The 24,131-nt window shown below is 41.8% G+C and overlaps 1 protein-coding gene across 4 annotated transcripts in view; it reads right to left on the minus strand.

Annotated features, from left to right (window-relative positions):
* Window positions 1–24,131, minus strand: part of MSRB3 (methionine sulfoxide reductase B3) — a 108,380-nt gene that overhangs the window by 14,003 nt on the left and 70,246 nt on the right. For 3 of the 4 annotated variants that reach the window (XM_055808350.1, XM_055808348.1, XM_055808351.1), the window contains 2 exons: window positions 16,769–16,866; window positions 9,024–11,759 (listed from right to left, as the gene is read on the minus strand). In XM_055808350.1, the coding sequence (XP_055664325.1) occupies window positions 11,595–11,759; window positions 16,769–16,866 (263 nt within the window). In that variant the 3' untranslated portion in view covers window positions 9,024–11,594. Of the gene's footprint in view, window positions 1–9,023; window positions 11,760–16,768; window positions 16,867–24,131 lie in introns of those variants that run through there. The other variant, XM_055808349.1, reaches the window with a different exon arrangement.

Raw genomic sequence — 24,131 nt, forward strand, 5'->3', positions numbered from 1 at the left:
GTTGTCACATAGGCAAAGGCCTCTTCCACGTTTCTTGGCCAACTAAAGTTGGATACACATCTATTAACTCAGAGGGACAAATTTCTGAAGTTTTCTCACGTAGATAGCAGACTCTGTCTTTCCTGTGAGCACAGGATGGAGGTAAACACAAGGTGAATGCTGACACCCACCCAGGTTCATAAGTAACTATGGATGGGCTGCACCACAGGGAGTTTGTTGTGCAAATGCCACATAGAGCAAAAGCCAGCTATGGCTTTTGGGAGTCCTTTGGTGACAGGGCTCCCTCAAGGCAGCACCACCTGGATATGAATTACTTAAGCCAGAATAATATTGAAGAGTTTTCACATCATGTTAAACTGATACTATGGAGCTGGTGTAAGTCTTGAGTGCACATGTCTGCTCCAACTCATGGAAGGGACATTCAGCTTTGCAGTCAATATCAGCTTTTCATTCACTGGAGGCTTTCAAGATACCTTTCAAGACATTTTTGAAGCATTAGAAGGGGTTGGTTAGCTGTTTATATAGATGGGGAAAGAGCAGCAGAGCAGTGAAGTCATGTGCTACAGCATAGCAACTTGTCACTCCCTTTAAGGGGGGTGACATGTGGTCCCCACGATCTCCTCCACAGTCCTCCCAGACCCTGCTGATCCTCCCCTCTGCACCTGGTTACCAGATCAAGGGCTCATCTCACCCTGCTGTAAGTCAGTTCACCTCAGCAGTCCAAATTACCTGTGGCTTTATTGCTGGGTTAGTCTTCTGTGACTTCAGACAGCTAAACCAGCTCAACACCAGTATAAAATTATCAGCATGAGGGAACAGTAGGAGCGGAGGGACAGGGGCAGAAGGAGGGGTGCAGGACCACCATCACCCAGCAACAGGCAGCTGGTGATGGGTCAGAGCCACAATCCAGTTTCACCCACAACTATTCCTATTCCCATTCCTGTTCCCCTCCCCTCTTCTCCTCTCCTCTCCATTCACCATCCCTGGTTCACCATCCACCTCGCCCCCAGGACAGCAAGGAGAGCAAAGCATAGGGTCACAGAATGCACAGCACTGCAAAGGGGTTTGCAGGATAAGGCCCTCAGGTGGGAGAAGGGATCTTTTTGTCACATGCAAAATCAGTCTCAAATGTTCTCTGCGGTATTGCTCACACAAATGGCACAGGGCTGCAGAGGCACGGAGGAACCATTCCTGCCATATGCTGTCAGCCGGTGAGAAACTGCAGGAAAGAACGCATATGGCAGCTCCCAGCTGGCCTGGGCTACAGGCATCAAACCTACACACAGCCTTGCGGACACTATATAATTGTCCACAAGTAGGGCAGTCTGAATGGCACCCTTTGAATCACAGACTTTAATGTCTCCGGCAAATGGAAAAGCAGACATCAATAGATGATGAATATAGTGAGAATTGTATTCTAATTGGAAATAAGATGTATATTACCTTGTACTGGATCAAATAACATGATGGATTAAAATGGCTGTGCTGAATAATTGAGATCCCAGTTGTATAATTTTTCCTATCATTTTAAAGTTATGCCATGGAACCAGCAATATTCCACTAATAAAAAAAGGTTGCTCATAAAAAGGAAAAATATCAAAGAACCATCAGTGAACAGAAACATTAGAGAGAAGCAGAATTTTCACGTTCTTCACCCTTTTGTATGTGCAAGTACTACTTTACAGGCTTTGCTTCTTTTATAAAATTATAAACACAAAGAAAATCATGATGAGCAAGTAGTGTACCTCATACAAGCACATCAGATGTACGGTGATGCTGAAAATTTTCTCTTTACCTTTCCATCCCCAAGACACTGAGCATGAATTAGCAAGGCTTGATTTGATAACCGGAGTAACAGCTACATCCAGTTGTAAACTGGGCATTCAAAACATAAATATTTATGGGGTTTAAGCCAACTCCATCTGAAGAGATCTCTTTCTAAATCTAGCCGTGAGTAAACAGATTCCTTCGTACTGGGGCTGCTTGTCCCCTGTACCACACAAAGCAAGGAGCTGTAGCCACAGGCACATTCAAAGCCTCTGCATCATATTACTTACTAGTAGCTTGAAATTCAGACTACAGCCTCTTTTAAAAGATAGTATTTTTCCAGAAATGTTTATTTTAAGTTTAGAGCTGTTATTGTTATTTCTTCTCACTGGTGTAAAAGTCCAGTTGGAAGAGTTTTCTTTCCTCTGCATTGAGGTTGAAAATTCCTGGAAAGCCATGACAATATTCAGCATTCATGATTACACAGGCAGACATATTTCATGAAAATTGCATAGGCTTTTAATACAGGATTATGAATGAGCTCTAATGTTGAAATTATATTAGATTGAATTTCAGAACGTATTTAACATATTTCCATACAGCAACCTTGCGATGTCTTTTCAATAACAGTGATTATTACAGGCAGGCTGGTTTTTATGAAAACATTTGTTCAAGGTGGACAAGGCTTCCTGAAAAATGTTGTACATCTTTATGGCTGACGTTTTAGTTGTTTTGAATTAACTTTTTTCACAGCCAGAATGAAACATTTCACCATATAATTCTTCATACATGTCTTCAAACAAACTTGGAGACTTTGCTGTGGATTTTCTAAACCGTAATACAATCTCAGGCATGAAAACTCTTTGTGAGCTGGAGGTGAGCATTTTGTCCCAAGTTATCCTGTTACCCTTAAAATACAAATATTCTTAGCTAATGTCTGTCTTTTAAAGCAGTGATTGCCTCAGATGATTTGAAGACATCTCTAAGTATCACCTTGTAAACCATCTCAGGCTTACTCTTTTACAAGCCTCCTACAGCTGACTGCCTGGCTCACCACAGACCTTGATAAGGACAATCTGTTTGATTGAGTGGAATGGAGTTCAGATTTTCCCTTACTTAATGGCAAACACACCATTTACACATTGCCCAGGACAGCGTATGCATTTGAAAAGCAGAAGTCAGTGACTCACCTTTGAGATCTGCCCATACGAGCTGTCTCCTTGCCTGTCATCATGGCAGGGCTCGAGGATGGTCCCCTGGACCACTGGCTCAGCCCTGCCATTTTGTCCCCTTCTTCCTCCCTTACACAAAGCAGCAGAGTTCATAGTCCTTTCTCTGGAACATCAGTGATTTAAATGTCATTAGTTTTGAAATGTATCTACTGGGTAAGGCTCAAAGTAACAGAGTGTGCCTTAGGCAATTTATGCCGTTGCCTCCTGGGGTTGCTGGACTTGCTTCTCCATATTCACTCGCTGCCATTAAGAGCACCTATATTATGTGTTACATTCATGCTGCATTCTATTTGCCTTTCATTCACACTGGTGTCAGACGGAAGTAATGCTACAGAAAACACTCAGGTTTTACCAGTGTGAGGCACTGGAAGGCTTTCCCTCAGTCATTAGCAAGTTTGATAGCTCTCAGTAGTCTAGTTTAGCCATTGGAGAAGAGCGATGTGTTTCCTACACTGGTGGCATAAACGCTTCCCTCACTTTTATACTGCTGGAAGAAATGTGTATTTTCAGGGCTAAAACAGTAATCCATTCACAGTATGCTTCTGAAACTAACCCTATTTTATTCACTTCTCTTAAATGGTCAAAACTGTGTAACTGGATGCCACAGGCTCTATACTCCTAACACCTAATAGAGATTCTTTGAAGGGATATTTTGAAGACATTTAAAATAGGAAGCTCTGTGCCCTGTCCTCACTGCTGTTGTGAAACTCTAGGTGAGTCCGCATAGATGTGGATTTTTACTGCAGTTTAATATTTCTAAACAACATTTTGCTGATTAAGAATGGGCTAAATCATCTCAAATTGATTTTTATTTTTGCCCTCTAACTTGACCTACAGAATGTATCTACTAATTAAATGTCAACAGGAAACAAATGTCTTCACAGTGGGAAAGTAGTTACCTATGGCAATTTTGGCTTGTGGTAAAAAAGCCAGGATGAAAAAAAAAGTCCACGTACAGAAAAAATCACATACATTTTTAAACAGTGTTATAAACTCATGCATGGCCACCCAGCTAGGGATGGAAATGGCTGGAGACACGTGGTTAAGCCAGGGTGGATTCAGTAATGTCTAGGAGACACGGCCTTTTCAGCCAAGCGGTCCTCAGATATGACGAGACCTGTACTCTTAGGAAGAGCGGGCTTGGCCGGCTCCTGCTCCATCAGCGTCAGCCTTGCAATGCAATTCAGAAGGGAAACAAAACTCCCTACAAAAAGCACCTCCATTTGTACTAACATTAGGAACCTTTTGCACTGGTTTTTTTTCTTGCCATTCTGTATCACCTTTGCAAAGATTCATTTCTTCTGCTTTTCCATTAATGACCTAGAAGGAAATCTGACTTGTGGAAATCTCTGTAGCCTGAACAGCTGACCCAAATGAAAGATGAAATAAAATACTCAAAGGGAAAAGGAAAACCAACCATCCCACTTGGCACCTGGGTGTACGAAAAGTGCTGCTCCATTACGACCAAAACACTTTTAGATGCAACCCAATACTGGGCACTGTCTCAGCCTTTCAAGAAATCACTTTCCACTGTAAACACTGACTGCAGTCAATGCAAAATATTTATTCCTTTCATATGAAGATCTCCCACATGCTTTGAGGTATTTGAATTCATAAGTGAGAATACCAAATATTATTCCTGTTGTATGTATGTCAGCCAGCTTTTAGATGCTCTCCCTCTCTGTCACAGTCTCAGTAAGGATGAGTGAAGCTGCCCTTTGGCCAGACTGGTGTTTGGTTTAAAATGCTAGATTTGGGTGTTGCTAAGAGCACCTCCCACCACAGATGTCCTTGTTTTCCAAAGTAAACAGCCTCTGGCGTCTTGTGACCTGAACAGCCCCAAGCGTCTGACCTTGAAAAACAAAAAATATTTTATTTGAAAAGAAAAATCTGCAATCTAAATTATTTGGGGCACTGCTTTCCTTCCTCAGTAGGGTGCTGGAATGCCCAGGATTTGGTAGGAGCTGCTTACCCACCACAGACATACGCTGTAACATATCTGCCCTCTTATGATATATTAGGCAATGGTTTTGAGTTGGCAGGCTACTAAAAACCCTAGCCAAACAAAGATAAAATTGCAATTTATCAACACAGAATAATGAATTCATGGTCACTGGTGACTGCCGGGACTGGTGGTAGCCAGAAAACTGAAGTTGACAACATGGAGACAACAAATTCCAAAGATTCCTCAGAATTTTCTCAGCTTTGGAAAAAAACCCCAAAACTGTTTGGATTTTTTTCCCTATAAATTGTTCAAACTAGGAACAAGATAATATTATCACCTTTCTCAATATCTTGTGCAACAGGGCTGAAGCAGCAGAAGTGTATGAACACACTGTGATTGCAAGTATCTTCTGCAGCACGTTAAAGAAAGGTGTGAAAATGGAGCAATAATGATGCTTGCAGAGAGGTAGCTGGGGGTCTGTCTCAGTGAGGGGTCAGCAGTGCTGTGCTTTAGCTGGTACGGACCTTTCCCTTGAGAATTTGGTCCATGGGGTTTAGTATTCCTATTCTCTGTACTAGTTATCTGGAGGAGTCGGATTATCCAAAGGCATCCTCTTCCTATGAAAGATTTCGAGTCTTGAAAATATTTTATCTCAAGTATGTTGAGGAATCTTCCTCAGTAGACCATAGTCCTTTCCATCCCCTCAAGACTTGCAGGAGCTTTGTTTCACTGAAGTCAGTGGTGTTAGACAGATACCGGAATGAAGTTAAGAAAGAGGACCTATTTTTAGAGGGTTTCACAAGCCCGTGTTGTCCTAATCTTACAGTGCCATGATGGAAATCCATGTAATTTAAGGTGACCAGGAGGGGCAAGCAGCAAGGGACAAAATGCAAATTCCTCTTTCTTCTTCTTCACCCTCCACCTACCCTTCCATCTGCTGACTGCTCTCTGGCTAGAAACTTGCTCTTACAGCGTGGAATTCCATCTCCTCACCAGCTGCAGTATCACTGAAGCTCTCGGTGATACTGACACAGTGATTTCTGTGAACCGGTACCAGCACCAACTAATTTCACAAAAACAACAGTGAACAGCTAAGAAATCACCAGGGGTGCTGGCTGTCACAGACCAGGCCAAATGTAAAGTGGTGTTCTGGAGGTGAAAGGATCTCTATGCTATTACAGACCTTCCAAGTTTCCCAGTCCCAGGGGTGCACTTTCATGGGAAGAAAAACCTCTTTCAGATCATGCCAGATCTTTTCTGCACTGCCCAGCGGTTATACCTGAGGATGTTCTCCAGATGTTCGTGTTTGTGTGAAACATACAATAACAAAGCTGTAAACTAGAGCAGACAATACCCGGACTGCAAGAAGAAGGGCTTTATGGTGGCCTGGAAAAACACGAAAATTAACTAGCCCACACACAAAATCAACTTTTCCACTTTAACAGGATGATAAAGACATATTTTATTTGCTTTTCCAAAGAACTGCTGCTATTCCCAGCAAGGGGGCACACACAATTTGTCACAGTTCTTATATTGCCAGTAGGTGATTGCTTGTATTTTGGGGAATATTCCTGCCATTTGGGCAGACAAGAAGTGAGAAGTATGCAGTCTAAGACAAGGTGAAGCTGCAGTTCAGATGTTTTTTAGGCTACAGTGAAAAAAAATAGTAATATACCACTGTCTGGAATACCAGCTATTGAAAAACAAAAGAGAAGAAAATCCTTGCAGCAATTGAAAATGGAGGGGATGGAAACAGACCTGCTGCATTAGGGAAGTAAAATTTCCTGGCTAAAAAAACTGAGACCACAGGTATCATCTGTACTGAAAGTATAAAGAGCACCAAATGAGAATGTGCTGGCTAAGATATCTACAGAGTAAAATGTCTGTGCTGTTTGCAAGCTGTCTAACATGAGGTGAATAAAACAGGAGTTTGAAACTGGAAGCCTCTTCTCTTTTCTTTTCTGGAACCGCTTCTCTTTTTCAGCTGGCCTGTGTTGGCTAAGCAAAAGGTCTGAGAAGGCTGGCTGCAAGTCCTAGGTGGTCTCTGGGGAAGGTTTCTGAGTGTACTATTCCTGCTTAATTTGGGCTGCTCGAGTGTGTCCTGATCCCAAAAACATGTGGACATAACAGAGACCTTTTTGCTTAGTGCATTTACATATACACATATACCGGTGGCCTGTATAAGAATTTCAGAACATTGCATGCCTACACTGCTCAGAGTCTGGCTATTTCAGTGATTTCACTGATTGGAGCGTGTTTGGAAGTATTATCTTGCCTTTTTTTTGCTTTTTTTTTTTTTTTTTCAGAAAAATGACTGTAAAAAAGATACAGTTGCAGACTGCTGTCACAGCTTTGATCTGAAAAGTGTAGTCAGACCCTGTGGTGTATGAATTCTCCTTATAACAAAGTGGGAGCAAGCCAGACTGAAATGCAGCTCTTTCCATACGCAGGATTAAACATTTTCGCAGGTTTATTGTGGGACCTGTAGGTGGCCTCATTTTAATAGTCAATAAAACAAGAACTAATAGTTCAGTTTGCCAATGAGCTAAGCAACATTTTGTCTTATTCTACTGAATTTGGAAGCTGATGAATTTGCTTCTAGTGCCATTGAATACTCTGCCATTTGTTCTGTGAACAAGTGGGTATAGAGCACACTGATTTTAATTTGGAAAGTGTCAACATCTGTTTTGTTTTCATCCTTAAATTCCTTCAAGGATGGGATCAGAGGGGCATGATTTTGAAACTCTAAGTTAGGACCAGCAAAGCAGCCTGTGTCATGTATTTCATCACCCCTCCCAGACCATGGGTGAAGGAGCAGCGGACTGCTGGCCATTCAGTGACATTAACCACAGACATTTTGTAATATACTGAACAGTAAGAAAAACTAATATACAGCACATATTCTGTTAGAGAAGGCCTAACCTCATGGCCTACGAAATTCAGATGGCTAAAAGGACTGTGAAACAAGGCTAAGTGAATTACAACTAAGGCCTTTCAGCAAAATCAATAGAGTACCAATATCCTCATATTGGATTGAGAGGGCAATAAGGTCTCATACCTCATGCTAGTACACTGGGCAGGTCTTATCCTGTGGTTCATTATTATCATTATCTTGTGCTGGGCCACTGGAAGCAAGCTGTGTGCTTCAGTTGTATCTTGTCTTTCATCCCAAGAGATGACAGAGCCATCAGACACCGTTTAACTGTGAGTACAAATAAGGGGCCAAGGCATTACTTCACAATAAGCAAAGCCACGACAAGGTCTCTAGCCCTGCATCTCATTTTAGTGAGTACCTGTTGGTCTCTCGTTTCAGACATTGGTCAGACTATTACAGTTCTGAAAGGGAACTACAGTGGATGCGTAGGAGGCAGAGTCTACAAGGGATTAATATTTGTACTAACAGGCATTATACTAAACTTGTAAAATAAGTCTGTCAGCTGTCCTAGGACATTCTGCAATGTTCAAGAACAAGTAGCAAGTGAATTAATTTTCATATAACCCTCTGGTTCCCATGAATACAGACACGGGAGCTGGTTTGAAGACAGCCTGCAACTTCTTCCCCTCTCTTGCACCTATCTTTTATAACCCACTGCAGAGCTGATCTACCGAGTGGCATTAACCTGCTGCCCACAGGGCATTCCAAACCTGCATCTGTGGAGATGAAACCTTGACAGAAACAAACTTTCCAGCCAAATTCCTCCACTGAAGACTGAGCCCGGGCACTGCGGGGCTCCTGCAGCACCCCTGTGAGTCAGCACATCCCGCGCCGCATCTTTTGAAATTGGTCAAAACTTCTGCTAAGTAAAAGTTGAGCCTTTCTCTAAATGTTTCGCCTCTCTGTTGGGCCTGGATGCTTGTGATATTCTCTTGAAAGCTGGTAAGTGCAAGGTAAGTGCAAGGATACCTGGTACCCTGCAGTGCTGCACCCCTGCCAGAAACCTGCTAGAGATAAAGTGCTGATATACAAATATTCACAGTAAGTTAAGGGAAAGCTAAGCAAAAGCAGTTCCCTAATACCTGCTGCAGCTAGGGGTGCAAAAACCTGCATAAAACCAGATAAATAAGGAAGAAGAACAGAATCATTTATAAAGAAATTTATTTTATATTTGTGTACAACAAATATATGAAAACAAATTTAATTTGAAAAATGTGTATTTGATTTCTTAAAAGTATTCAACCCTCTTAAGGAAAGGTTTTAGTTATTAAAAAGGTATCGAAGGCTAAAATTATACTTGGATAATATATATGTGTGTGTACATATATATAAAAAATGTGTATTTTTATATATATAGTATATATAAATAACACGTGTGACTTACATGATATTTTAAGGTATGCTATTTAAACATCTGAGTAACAATAGAGATATTATAAAATATAGTTTGCAATTTCTACACAGTTTGCATTCAGTTTTCATAAGCATCTAGACAGTGCAAAATTTAAACATACAGAAATATTTCCTATTATTTTATATATTGTTCTCAGCTCCCAAGTTTCCTCTGTCATGATCACAACCAGACTGAACCAAATTTGGAAGGTTCAATACTAGTCCTTACTAGCATCTTCGGAGAGCAATAAAAGGAAATCTGTCTTACCTTGCACTGTGGTATAGTTTGCACACAAGAGAGAACAATGCATTTCCTATGTTAAATGTTCTAACTCCCAGAGATCACATACACCTCACCATATTGACTCATTTCATTGCACTCCATATCCTGCAAAAATAAATCTCCTGTAGGACAGCATACATTACTGCATACTGAAGTTTAAGTAATATATTTCTTTAACATAAGGCAGGAATATACTGAAATTTGATAACATACAAATCCAACAGCAATCTGGAATTAAACCACATTTATGTACCACATTTTTATAGATGCTGCCTTTTTTATGTTTTTGTCAGAAAATGTGGTAGAGAAAACCTACTTTTCTCTAATTATAAGCAAGGGATAAAAGCACTCCTAGAAGAATTTGCTAAAAACCAATGGGACCAGGAGAAACTTGACCACCTTGAAACAGCAAAGGCCAGTCTGCACCTTTCCTGTAGCCAATAAGCAATTCCTTGCACGACATCTGGCTCATGTGAGTACTTGCTACAGCAGAGCCCGAGTGTTTTAGCTCTAAATATTTATCATCCTTATTTGCATCTATTTGATGTTAAGATATGTTTTTTTCACGTCTTTTTTATGTTGCTAAAAAAAGGCAATTCTGACCATTCTGTATGCTTTTACAGTAGCTCTATTTTAACTGAAGGTTGTTTGTACTTTAGATAATACATCTATTACCACTGACAGAAAAACCTCCATCCTGCTTACATAAAGATCAGTGGTTGGCTAGTAGAAATAAAATTGGATCCAAACATTTTAGTCACAAAGTTTGCTAATAAAAGTAAACACTATATTCATTAAGCCTCTCAATGCTTAAAGGCAAAGTGGTGTTAGCAAATACTGTATGGTAAAGCTTGAAGAACAGTATTTTGCATAATTTCAGGCAAACTGTTATACAACAAAATCTAACAGCAGTTGTGGAAAACATGTTATGGGACAGCAAATCTTACTATATTAAAATTTCTGGAGCTCAGACAGGCTTTTTTTGAATTCATTTCTTACACCAACCCCATCACTCGTGTCCTACACCACAACTGCACAATTTAAAGGCTGCGGCCTTGTAGGCACTATGTATTCAGACCAGCTAATCTTTAAAAATGGGTACTTGAGGAGGGTATCCCTCTTTCTGCCACATTCATCCCTAAACATCCTTTTATCAGAAACCGTTGTTTTCTGAATCCTGGTAGCAACCAACACGATAAAGAGCCTAGTGTCATCCCTCATCTACTTCGCTTTTCAAGTTTATCTCTGCACTTGTCCATATAATTACCCCCTGCAGATTTCAACTTTAATTCAGATTTGATTTACAGTTGCTGAACAGGCCTCACAAAAAGACAAAGCCTCATTAGTAGGCTGCAAAAGTGAGCCTTACTAGTTAAAACCTTGATTTAAATATCAAACAAAGGGGGAAAATAGACGCTGAAACAATGTTTACATCCTTTCAACCAGACCCTTGAAATTCTGGCAGTAAATTAGCCAAGGATGGGCTTTAAATCTCATCCATCTCTCTACGCTGGGAAGGAACAGCCGTAACTACAAGTTTTTGCAGGGCGTGGCTGATGCTGGGAGATGGCTGAATACATATGACCAAAGGCTGCATGCTTCGCAAGTCAGAACAAAGCAAAGATGTGCTAGGAATTCAGGATTTTCTTGTGCCCAGAAGTTTCCTATAGACTGGAGATAAACACAAGTCCCATCTCCCACACAAAAAGGAAGTGTTCAAACCTAGAGTAGCACAGCACTAAGAAGAAACTAATAACTAATGATGCCAAAGCTTCTTGATTTAAGGATTCCCCACAGCAATCTCAACAATAAGAAAGGAAAAGAAAACCTGCGGAGTCAGGCAACACATTTTTAAATCCAATTATATAGTAAATGCACTGGCAGGCAAGGCCTCTGTCCTGAAAAGGTGATGAAGAAGGATGGTGCAAAATGCTTTCACACATTTAAACATTCTTAGGATATAAGAAAGCAGGCAACTTAGAAAACATTCCTTGTAAGCTGTGTGGGATCAGCACAGTTTTCTGCAGGCTTTGCTTCATCCTACAGCTCAGCTTTGCCTGTTTGGGCAGGACTGGCATTACTGCTGCCTTCTCCGGCGTTGTTCTTGTCTGCTGGCTTGAAAGATAACGAAGCAGAGTTTGTGCAGTACCGTTTGCCAGTTGGGCGAGGTCCATCATCAAAAATATGCCCCAGGTGAGCACCACACTGAAACAAAATACAAGAGTATCACTGTGTCTCTGTGCAGCTTGACGGCATCACCGCGGTGTTAAGCAACAGCTAGCAGCGGCTTCCAAGGAAGCACACTGGTGCCTACATTCCCCTTTCAAGTGGGATTTACCACCTACATTTATTTGCAAGAGTGATCCAGGAAGATGATCTTCTGAGATACCATGGGCACCTGAGATTTCAAACCCAAATTTGCAGGGCGTTTCCCATCATGCCACTGCATATGTTTGGTTGGGCTACCATTTCTGGGAGGCCTCCTGCCTCTGTAACGATCTCATGCCAAAAGCATAGTTAAAAACATGGTGGTGAGGGCAGCACTGTCTGCTGCGTTTCACATACTGCTGTAAGGTTAGCTGCATAAGAAAGGGGCAGCCCAAGCCCTGGGCTCTCCTCAGCCTGCAGCCATCTGTGACGCCCTCGGTAAGGAAACACTAAACCGCTTTGTCATCTTTGGAGTATGCCCTCACACTCCTTTTCTTTCCACAGCCTGGCACTCTTCTGAGCATCAGGGTCCTTCTGGGTGCACCTCTGCTCCTTGCCCCTGGAGGGGATGGCGCTCTTCCACTACTCATCTCACACTACTTTCTGTAGTATATAGGACATAGGGACAAGGGGACTGAAAAAGACCAGTAGTGAAGTTACGTAAAATATTTCTGAATGAATAATTTTTAGCTAGGAGCAATTATAAATAGGAATGATGCTGAATTTGCTTTTTATAAGGAATATGTAACTACAATGGTCTGTTGATGCTTTCGTTCTGTATTAAGCAGCCTCAGATACTCACAGCGGTATTCAGGTTGAACACCACTGCTCCTGTCTGTAAGAAAGGTAACAGTCCCTTGCTTTACAGAACAGTACAATATTTTGAAGAAGATGATCCAGTTGATCCTTATTCAAGTATTAGGATTACTATCACTGCACACGATGTCTGACAAGTTACCTAGATAATAAGAATTTCTTGTAATTAGTCACTTTACATTCCACAAGTTCATTTTTACAGTCTGCCATGAGAAATAAAAAATAATAAAACCTTGCACTGAAGAAATATTTATCTTGAACAGGAAAGTCATGCTGCTTTACCAAAGAGCCTCCGTCTTCCAAGTCAATAGCTGCTCTCAGTGAGAGCCGGAATGATTTAACTGACATCATAGAGCTGCTCATGGGCTCACAGTCAGACAGCAAAAATTAAAGACTACAAATTATTCTTAACATTCAACAAATCCCAAATACATAGAGGCAATACTGATTATTCGGAACTGTGAATGGGTGAGCGATGGCAAATCTCTACCCTGCAGTTAATGCGTTACTAATGTTCCCCTGCTGTTATGGCCTTTAATTCACTAAAGCAGTAGGAAGGGTGTCTGTAGAAGCAGGTAAAGTCTTGGCTTCAAGTCAAACTCTCTCAGCAGACTGAAAGGCTGAGAGAGGGTCTCACGTCAGCTAGGAGGGACAGAAACTCTTCTTGTTTAATTAGCGTTGAAACAATAATCCCCACTGACCCCAGAAGCAGGGCAGGTAGCCATGTGAAGCCTTAGTGCTCCCACCCATGGATCCCACCCACACAGCCACACCACAGGGCAGGTTCCCTGCTCTTGGGAAAGTGTCACTGAAACAGCCACAGCAGTCCAGCAAGGACACCAATAACAAATAAGGGTGCTTCTAGCCCGTGGTATCAGCAGGATGAGCTCCCAGAGAAAGGCATGGATGACTTTGGGTTAAGCAGCAGCTGCTCAGCTTTGTAAGGAAGGAAAACAAAACATGGCAAATAAGGCAAAGGCAAGTTGCATCGGAACTACAGAAAACAAAGATTCAAGTCTTGTTCCTGGAAGATTGCTGGCTTGCCACCCTTTCCTGCCTTCTCCACTGCTTATTTTATTTCTTTTCATTTTCCTTTAAATTGAAGGCCTTTTCTGGGCAGTTCAGGCAGAAAACCTGAGCTGTTTCTCAGAGTGGAGTCTCTCACAATGAGGCATTTCACCTGATTATAAAGCTTTTCCATACCTTGGGGGAAAAAAAAAATCTAAAAAAACTTAAGTGTCCCAGAGAGAGTATTTTTCTAAATGCTCAGCATCCTAATTAAATCATCTCATCTCAACTAAGAATGCTTCAAAACCTTCTGGCTAGAAGTGTTAAACAGATCTTTTCCAGACTAACATTTAACCAAAGATAAATCATTCCCTCTCCACTGGACAGAAACAGAACAAGAGAAACCATAGAGAGAAACAGTCTGCTGGAGTAATATACTCACATACAGACTACAAAGACAATCTATCAAAAAGGTTTTCCTCACAAAACCTGAGAAGCTGTGTGAGAGTCCAAAGTAGTCTCATTACACCTTCTTGTGATGGCAGAATCACACCAGGATTGGATTACTGCAAAATTTGTTACCTTTTGAGATTACCCCTCACCAAAAATTTATGTGGCTATTCTCTCTGTAGACGACTCTATAACTCATCTGCCCTGAAAAGAAATGTAATTCAATCCTTTGTATCACAGTATAAGAAACCTGGCCCTCAGCTGAGAGCACAAAGGATGAATTGATTTTACTGTCTTCCCCACACATAGTAGGTGCCGACCATTTTTCTAGGATGTATATACATGTCTGCAAAATCTCCCAAAAAGAAACAATCATCTGTTGCGGCCTTGCACATAAATATACTGGGCAGAATGCGCTGGGACAGTGAAACGGTTAGAGTAAAGCATTTGAAGTATGTGTTTGGGAGCAGGCAAGGAGGGGTCACTGCTAACTGCCAGTATACTTGTATCTCCCAAGCCTCCTGGTTCTAATACGCTGCTGGGGGGCATGGAAAGTAGCTTGCAGTCAGCTGATGTAGCCAAGTCTGAGCTATCAATGTGTGAACAGTACTTCTGTGACTACAGAATTCTATTGATTTGTACAGGTACATATTAACAGCTAGGGAGACCTCAGGGGAAGGGACTCTCAAACAGGAAAGAGGCAAAACCCCCGAGTCTTACAGTAGCGATCTTACAGTATTCCTCAAATTAATTTGTAATTAACTTCTACCTGGCACTAATCATTGACCTTTTAAACACATCCAGGGTGATGTGTTTCCAAAAAACTGTAGAAGTAATTTCTAGAATAATCCCATGAATGTCTGATTAATATTACAGCCATTTTCCCCCAGTGTTTGCTTTCTATAATGGAGAACATTAAAAGAGAGGGCTTTTATTCTCTCAGACAGGTGGAAGGACTTTTAAAGAAAAATTAACTACTTTTTCATCTGCAAAAGATTAATAAAGTTTTGGGTGTGGGAAAGGGTATTTCCCTCCAGTTCTACCAAGGCCTGCCATATCAATCGCACTGCTTTCCAGGCTGCAGTAAAACACTTTTTTTTTGCAGCTGCATGTGTGATTCACATTCCTAGGGCTCTGAGGAGGGGAGGAAATGGTTTTGTTATGGATACACAATGTAGCAGTATTAACTGCGCTGAGCAGTGGCTGCAAAGATGCTCACCGCTCCTCCAGCTATTTTCCTCCGTGACTTGATCATCTGTGGGGTTATTGCCCTAAGAAGATGGAGTAGCTGGTAGGAAGCTGCCATTGGATTATATAGCAACCTTGGTCGTATTTTTTTCTTAATGGTTTTAAATTCAGTTTTCAATTTTGCTTTAATTTTATGGTGTCTGCATGTGACTGCTGCTAATACTGCTGGTCTCAGGTCTGCTAACGCTATTTTGTTTGGCAACATGTAAATGACATTCCCAGATTCCTGGGCCTGACCACAGGCTGCCTTGGGCTCCTCTCAGGTGAAACCAGGAGCTCTGGCCATCACTTGAAGGGTGTCAGCAGACAGGCTCAGCAGGTTGGCAGTACGCTGATTTCAGTACTATTCAGGCTTACTAAGCAGAACTAAAGTGAGTGGGTTACGTTTTTGATTATGCCAGTAATCACCAGTGAAGCATGAGATTCCCAGTCTGCAGTTCCATTGCTACCTTGCTAAGGAATTTAGGGAAATGGATGTTCCCCAAAAGTGTTAAATGGATCTTCTAAAGCATATCATCAATGTAAAAACTACAGAATTATGTACTACACATGACACACTATCAGACATGCTGATTTGGCCATTAACATGTTGGGCCAAACCCTCTACCCAGACTGAAGTTAATGGATTATCCATAAAGACAATCTTGCCTCTTTTTGAAAAGCTTTTAACTCACTCTGAGCATTTATATGTAAGGACTGACTGACTAGTAAGGATGCATATCATCAGGAATGAAATCAGTTATTCCTCCACCAACACTGTCTGGAACCAGTAAATTATCACTACCCAAATGAAGCTGCTGCTTCTCTCAGGGGGAGTTTGAGCATGTGGAGCTACAGGACTGCAAGCTGCTGAGTACATCTGCTGAACGCCAATGTGCCAGCTTCTCCCATTGCTAGGTAATGATTATGCCATTCCCTTCACAGAGAGAAAAGCAGCACAAAGGATGAGAGGAAGTAGAACAAGACAGATAACGGAAAATTTTGGCATGTTTTGAATGACTACTGACTTCATTATTACGGCAGACGGGATTGTTTGAAGCAGCCATTAGGACTGCACTGGGAATGAGTTAACATGGCTGCACAGTAATGCACAGTGATGGAATCAGCACACAGACAGTCGCTCCACTGCTTTCGACTTCTCTCTGAACTGCTCACATGTGGAGTCAGTTGGCAGGCTCAGGCTCAGGAGCTCCTTTGGAGGCACCCTCTTCAGGAAGACAATTTTTGTAGACTCAGCATCGAGTCCAACCGTTTACATCTGCTCTGTTAAATCTCACACGAGACAACAACGTTCATTCCAACAAGCTCTTTGTGCCTTCAGCTCATTCCACCCAGCTGTTATACCTACAACCCATTGTGCTCTCTCACAATGATTACTATTTAATGGAACTGGAAGGTTTGCAAATCTTAGGGAAAGTACAGCATGCTGTAATGATTTTTGCAGCCTTTGCCACCGGAATGGTCTGTATGTGCTATAAACTAACCTGACTGCAGGATATTTCAATGCGATGCATCCCATAGGAGAAATCATCGTTGAAAGTAATTACATCGGGACTGATCACATCATAGAAGGAAGGCCAGCCTGGAAAAGAGGAACAAGATAAGCAGGAAAAGAGGGAGTCTTCATGGCAGATGGCTTTGTAAAAAGCAAGACAGAATCACACTTTGAAAAATGTTTATCTCATGCTACAGCCTGGAAATAACTGAAATGGAGATTCTGGATCCTAAATCACTTAGGTACTTTGGAAAATTTGCCCCCTAAATACAAAGTTAGTTGTTTAAAGGCAAGGACTAAACTGCCACTAGCTGCCCATCTTCCATCTCAACAGAGATTCCTGCACTCCACTACAAGCAGTGGTAGCAGATTAGCTCAGGGATGAAGGTCATTGCTCAGGCAGGCCAGATTCAGCCTCACCATCAGTTTAAAAAAATCACCATCAGTTTAAAAAAATACAAATTCCACCCTGAAGACAAACTGTGAGATTTTATGGAACACAAGTGCTTTTGCTTATGCAATGAAAAAGTAATTTTAAAAAGAGCTGATAAATTGCCATTTAGAGCCCCAAAACCTGTCTTGACCTTTGCCTTCACCAAGGCATGGTCACCCCCAGAAGGATGTGCTCAGACATTGACCCATCACACATTAGAGTCAGTGAAATGACTACTGTTGTGTTTAATTTCTAAACAGTAATCAGTGCTTCACATCAGCCGTGGACAGGCAGAGTCATAACTATGCCCATAGTAGACACTAGTAGATGGTCTGCACGTGGTCTGCATCCAGGACAGAACAACTGTACTCATTAACACGTATGTTCAACAAAGCTGCTAGCTGAGCACTATGCAGTATTACCTGACACCAGAATGTGATGAGATTTATACCTGATGTACCAGTAATGGCCACCTACCACCTAAATAAAGACCCTCCACTCTTTATTCCACGCCAAGTCTCCCCCTCTCTACAACATAGCTAAAAAGAATTCAGTGTCCCAGTGGAATCCCATTACACAGCTGTAACTTTTCAGCCACCCCTCAAAAACATGTCATCATATGCTCCATTTCCTGGAGCTGGGTTCCCACATAAGAACCTGATAGGCTTTAAGGTCATGTCAACATCTACCAACGCCCATCTGAAATCCCACTGGCTATCTGTCCTTCTCATTCACTCTCTTGCCAAATATAACATGCACAAGCAGCTCTTGCTCTCTGTGTATTACACACATGCCCATGTATGCAGAACTTCCTTGCTGCTTCTTCTACTATCTGTTAAGCATTTGCTACTGATGATTTCATAAATTGACTTGCAATAAGCTATTAAGAAACACAGCAGCAGCTGTGAATCACTGCATGCAGATGAATAAAGGATGTATACAGCTTCCCATAAGTAAAATGAGTAAAAATTCCTATACAGTAAAAGGAGGTGTGGAATCCATCAAGTTTTCTGAATGTGGGTAGAGGAAGTGTGTAAACTGGGAAAAAAATCCATATGTCTTCAGCTGTATCTTAAACCATTAAATATGAAAGAACACTTACGAGAATGCAAGCATAACAGACATAAATTTTTAAGAAAGAAATGCATTTCTCTTCCTTTTGGGAACACCCATACAGTAGCACTCCTCAGCCTGCAAACTGACAGCGCTGCAAGCCCCAAGTCCTATGCTCCAAGATGCCTACTACCATCACAAGTCTTTCCACCCCAGAACTCACTGCAGAAGTAGAGTAATTTTCTTCCCCAGAAGTATTGCAAATGGAAGAGTTACACACAGCAGGCAGACTGAGGAGCAAGAACTCTGAACAGGGAAAATATCCCACAAGACACAAACTCAAACCAGTGCAGCAATGACAACTGTAAAAAAACAATTTATAAATTCTTTCCCTCATGCAAAATATCCCTGCCAAACAAATATCTTCACAAACAGAAAAGGAATAAACATATGACAAGTTTTGTAAGAGGGGTTATCCCGCTGACAGAAAAATTGATACCTCCTAATTGGTGGCTCCTTTCCATCACCATTCACCATCTTCCTAGCTGGGCCTCAATCTAACAAATATTGAGGTATTACATAGAGCTGGTCAGAATATTTTTAATGAAACGTGTTTCGGTTTTTAAATTTAGTAGTTTCGCAAAACACACATATCAATTTGCCCTTGTGTGATGGCAGAGAAGTTCCAAAGAGGGAGCTGTTGGAGCAACCAACTATCTGATCATGTGATCCTCCTTTGGAGGAGGAACACTTCAATGCTGTAGAAATTCTCAAAGACAACCCTGCCTCCTCCATAACAGCAGTAAGGGGGAAGCTTCAAAGGCTGCTACACAGAGATTGAAGCAATCTGTGTCTTGCTGAGAAAATTATCTTGTGAGAAGGGTTTGCAGGAGACGTGTTTATGTCAGCTTTGACATTAAAGAAAGACCATCCATCCTCCTTTCTCCAGACTTTTCCTTTTGGTCTTCCCATTCACCACAGAAAAATTATTTGCTTTGGATGCACTCCATGCACTTTTAAAAAATGAAGTCATCTGAAACCTATATAAACAGGCAAGCTCCTCCTAAAATAGCCTTTGTTCCCAACTGCAGTGACTTCAGTTTAGGCTGTCAGTTCATGCTACACGTGACACATGTTCCACCACTGTTACATATGGTCCCCAAGACAGGGAAACAGACTGCGCCTCCACTGCGCCGACTTTTTTAACTCTTAGTCAAGCCATCTCTTCCTGAGTGACACGGCAGGCCAGGCACCAGCACTACTGTGACAAACAAGTAACTCCACAAGGGTTGAATAAAACCTGAGCAAACCCTGCAACAGGAAAGATCCTGAAGGGCACAGTGAGACACACTCTCACTCTGTTGACCTTGAGAGGAAGACGAGCGAACTGCTCATTGAGCTGATGAGCCAAACTCACCAGGAAAACCAATCCCCCTCTGCCGTCTCATTTCCTCTCTCCTGAGCTCAAGTGGAAAACCCATTTGCTAAGCCTTCTCTGCCCGTTTTCTTTACTTCAAAAGCTGCCAGGAAGAAGCCGTAGAAGCAGTCTGCTTGCTTGCACACCAGGCAACTCCCAGTGATGTAGAAAGCTAACCAGACTCCTGTGGACTCCTCATATGATCTCTCTGTCTTTGTAAGCGGTGAGTGACCCAGCAGTGGCCTCCACTTTGCAAGCCCCAGGCTACTTCTCCTCTCCTGTTGTCTCACTGGCTGGGGCGGCTCCACTCCTGGCCCCTCAGCACCTGCTTCCTTCCTGCTGCACGGCTGCAAAACGGGTGACCCGCTCTACATTTCAGACTGCTGTTAGCGGTGCATTAAAGCTTCAGCCTGCCTTTGAAGGCTATCTGGCTACCTGGAAAGGGCATGCTTTTGCAGGAACGGGGGGAAGAAGACCATACCATTTTGGATCTCTTCTGCTTCTGCTGAGCTCAGAGGCAGAAACAGTAACCCTTGGCACTGCAGAGACCGAGCACTGGAGGAGACCCTTTGCCAACCCTGGTGCTGAGACTCGGCCCTCCCTGGATGATGGCTTGCTGTCAAGCCTAGCTCGCAGCATCTGATGGGCAGCAGGAGCAGAGCCGCTGTCTTTTGAAGGATGGTAAAACGTAACAGGAAGAAATAGCTGCTGGGGGAAAGGGGCAAAGGGTAATTGCAGGAGACAAGATGGGGGTGGGGGGAGTCTCCCAGCTGAGTGAACAACTTCAAATGACATTTGCACTTCTCTGTGTGTGTGAGCAGCAGCTAAAATTAGCGAATGCATTTATCCTTGAATGTAAAGTTTAGTTTGAGGGAGAGTATGACACAGGAACGGTCAGCAATTTTTATCACGTTGCAGACATTTAAAATGGGCTCGTTCTTATTTTCACAACCACTTTGCATCACACTGGCAATATAAAAGGGCTTTAAAATAAGAGTCTGTTGTGTTTGTGCTCACCCTGATGACCCTTTACATGGGAGTCAGGCCACTGTGTCCTAAGGGCCAGTTTATGGTACATTAATAAGCCAGCCACAGAGATTAATAGTTTTTCAGATATATGGCAAGTATCCCTTCTTGGGTCTAAACTACAATAAACAAAGCAATGGAACTTTCTTCTGTCAAGTACTTAAGTGAAAACCATGCGTAAACTGAACTTTACTGGCAGATCTTTTCTGCTCCATCCTGCATGAGTAATAGAAAGGATTTTACACTGCTGGGTGTCACACGTAAGAGTCACATCCCATTCTTCCTCATTCTGGGACATCCCTCAAGTATGTTGTGAAAGCTGCACAGCATTTTGAAAATTCACCCCACACCCCCTCACCAAAATAGAATCTTTTGGTTTTCATAATGGTCCCCATTCTGCAAAACAGGAGACAGCGGTTCATGCTTTTTCAACAAAGAATGCTTTCTTCAGAGCAGAGGTGGCCTGGTACTTCCCTGGGCAGCAACCATGAAGAACAGGGAGAAGTAGAAACATTGGCTTTGGTAGCCTATGGTGGATGCTGCTTTTGCAGCCCTGGGCACAGGGTTTCAACTCATTCAAAAGAGGCATCTTCCCTCTCACTTTCAGACCTCCTATTCTAGGTACGTGACCGAGTCCGTACTACTAATGAGCCGCCTGAGGTGGGTACCTATACAGGCAGCTGGCACAAGGCAGGTATCAAGACAACACGGGCAGCTAGCACACAGCAGTCCCAGACAGCTGCCAAACTGAACAGTCTCCTCCTTAAACTGAGATGCCAAAGGAGTTGTAATGCCTGAGTAAGGCTGCAACAACAAATGGTGTGCCTGAAGTCCAGCCCCATTTGTGCATTTCTGATGGAGATATGAAACCCCAGCATGCGTAGATTGTTTCTTTCACATTAACCCAGGAAGTTCTAAAGCACCTTATCTCATGGGCTACTCCAGGACTCTCTTGGTGATGCTGACCTCATGTGAAATAAGGAGGACATTTTGTTCCCATAAACTTTTGGAAAGGAGTCCAGCTGTTAATTGACGGGTCAACTGTAGAAGCATCTCAAACTTCCTTCCAGTTTCACAAGTATGCACACGTTTTGTTGTAGTTGGATCTCCAACTTCCTAATAAATGGATGTGAGCACTTAAGACATCTAACCATTAAAGTATGAGTCTACAGCTATTTGCAGAAGCAAAGCAGCAGGCTGCTTTTGAAAACCAGCCCTGTTAGTCTATTTTTCCCCCTCTTGTCAACTAATATTCCTTCTAACTCTTTTTTTTTTTTTTTTTTAACAGGCCAATTGCAATCCCAAGCATCTCGTGCTCTGACATTATTCCTATTTCATACACCTGTCGACTGGAGACCTCCACAGTTTTTCAATAACTTATGTCTGTAGTTATGTTTTTCATTTCAGATCCCGAAGAGAGTAACTTCAACCTGCGTTTTATCATTCTTTGCTGTAATTATTCCAAGCATTTACTTCAGTGAGTTATTTACAGATGGAGAAGTAGAGGGAGATGGAAGATGTTAGAACTACCAAATGGCACCAGATGGTAAAGAGGACCTTGACCTGAAAAATACCTTGTTTCTCTGATGTGCTGTATTTTTAGAATTGATTCCCTTTTAACCTAATGTGGATTAATGAAAACCCAAAGGCTTTTTAAGGTAGAGTCTCATCATTTATCTTCACTGAGAAGCTACGGCTGCGTAAAAACATAAAGCACGTAGGATTTAAAAAAAAATTAAAAAAAGGTAATAAAGCTTCTGCTTTGAAACTGCTGTAAAGCTGAAGTGCCTTCACTTTTTTCTTTCTCACAGGTTTATTGAAACAGAATCTGAAAGACACAGGCATCCACAGCTGTAACTTCTCACATACAAGTTTAATGTAAAACTACAAAGTGACATACTGCTATTCTCTATAATGCCTGTGCATATATAGGGCTTTTTTTGGCTAACATCCTGGGCTATTTTTCATAACATCTCCACGATGATGAATGCACAATAAATATTCTTACTTACAAATATTTTAACCTCAGGTAACACTACTAAATCAGTGAAGGTTCACCTGATTTACCTAAATGTAGCTAGAAACAGAATCAGGCACAGAAACATTCTTGTTCACCAGCAAATGACTTTACATTAGATATGTATTCCACTGCAAAGAAAAGCTGGTCCTTTCCAGCACCATCCAGATACGAGAAGGACAGCACGGTACTGTTTTACAGCACAACATACAGAGCGTAAGAGCAGTAGCTAGGCTGGGTGGGGGCAGGGGGAGACAAAGAAAAAAAATGAAGCTTAATTTTGGAAGGAAAAGAGAGGGCTTATCTCTACCTGTCTCTAATAGCAAAGTTGGGCTAACACAGCAGGCAATACCACTCTGACAGAACAGTGTGGGAAGGGAATTTTACCAAACAATTGAACTTCTAATAGCAGCTTTTATGAGATAATCGTCATCTGTTTTTTTCTTTATGTTTCTCACTTGGGAAATAAAAAAAGTGAAAGCCATAAATAAAGGTGGTATTTGTTTTCTTCCACTACAGCACTGTGAGCATGAAAACAACTTACTATGAAACAGCATATGCAATCCAGACTTATTTTCTTTGTTAGTGGGAGGAGGTTATATTTGTTTAAAGTGATTGTTAAGGGAGATCTGAAACTTTGCATCTACAATTTTATTTGACATCTGTATTTTTCAGAACAAGAGTGCCCCTGATGTCTCTTGAGCAATGAAAGCATGGGGCCTCCACTCTTTAGCAATTAATAACTGTATCACAATACCGCTACTGCCCTAGCTGTTTCCTTAGTCCTTTTGCTGTGCTCTAAAATACTGCTAAACACAAGACAGCTGTTTCAGAGCCTTCCTCTGTAACGTTCCTGACATCTCCGACGTCTGGGCTGCTGCTAAAATCAACAGGTAGGCAGAAGCTGGGATCTTCCTCAAGTCGTCTTAGAAAGATTGAGTTACTAATGGTTTCTTTCTTGGTTCAGGTTCAACAAAACTACTGAACCTAACTCACTTCCTCCCAAAGGATGGGTTTCTCCCCTCATCTGAACAGTGTCTCTTGTTACTTTAAATCATGGCTAATGTTTTTAAAAATATATCTTACACATAAGTCAGCTGTAGATCTTCAGCATCAAAGGAACCAAACAGAATTGTGTGAAGCAGTGTAACCTTAAGCTATAATTTTAAAATGCCATCAAGAAATGTCTGAAATAGTTTTTAAAATTTACTGTTGACCTAGTAACCTCTGTCCAAAGCATTCAACTTTGAATAAATGTCTTTGTTTTCCTTCCAAAAGCAGTATTAGCAAAACAAATGTATATATTGCAAAATATCTTGCAATTGGTAGAACTATGAGTTACCTTTGTAAGTCACTGAAATAACTGAAGCTTTCATATAGGATGAGTAAATCAGGAGAGCAGTATA

The sequence above is a fragment of the Falco peregrinus genome, chromosome 6 (genome assembly GCF_023634155.1).
Source record: "Falco peregrinus isolate bFalPer1 chromosome 6, bFalPer1.pri, whole genome shotgun sequence".
Taxonomy (NCBI): Eukaryota; Metazoa; Chordata; class Aves; order Falconiformes; family Falconidae; genus Falco; species Falco peregrinus.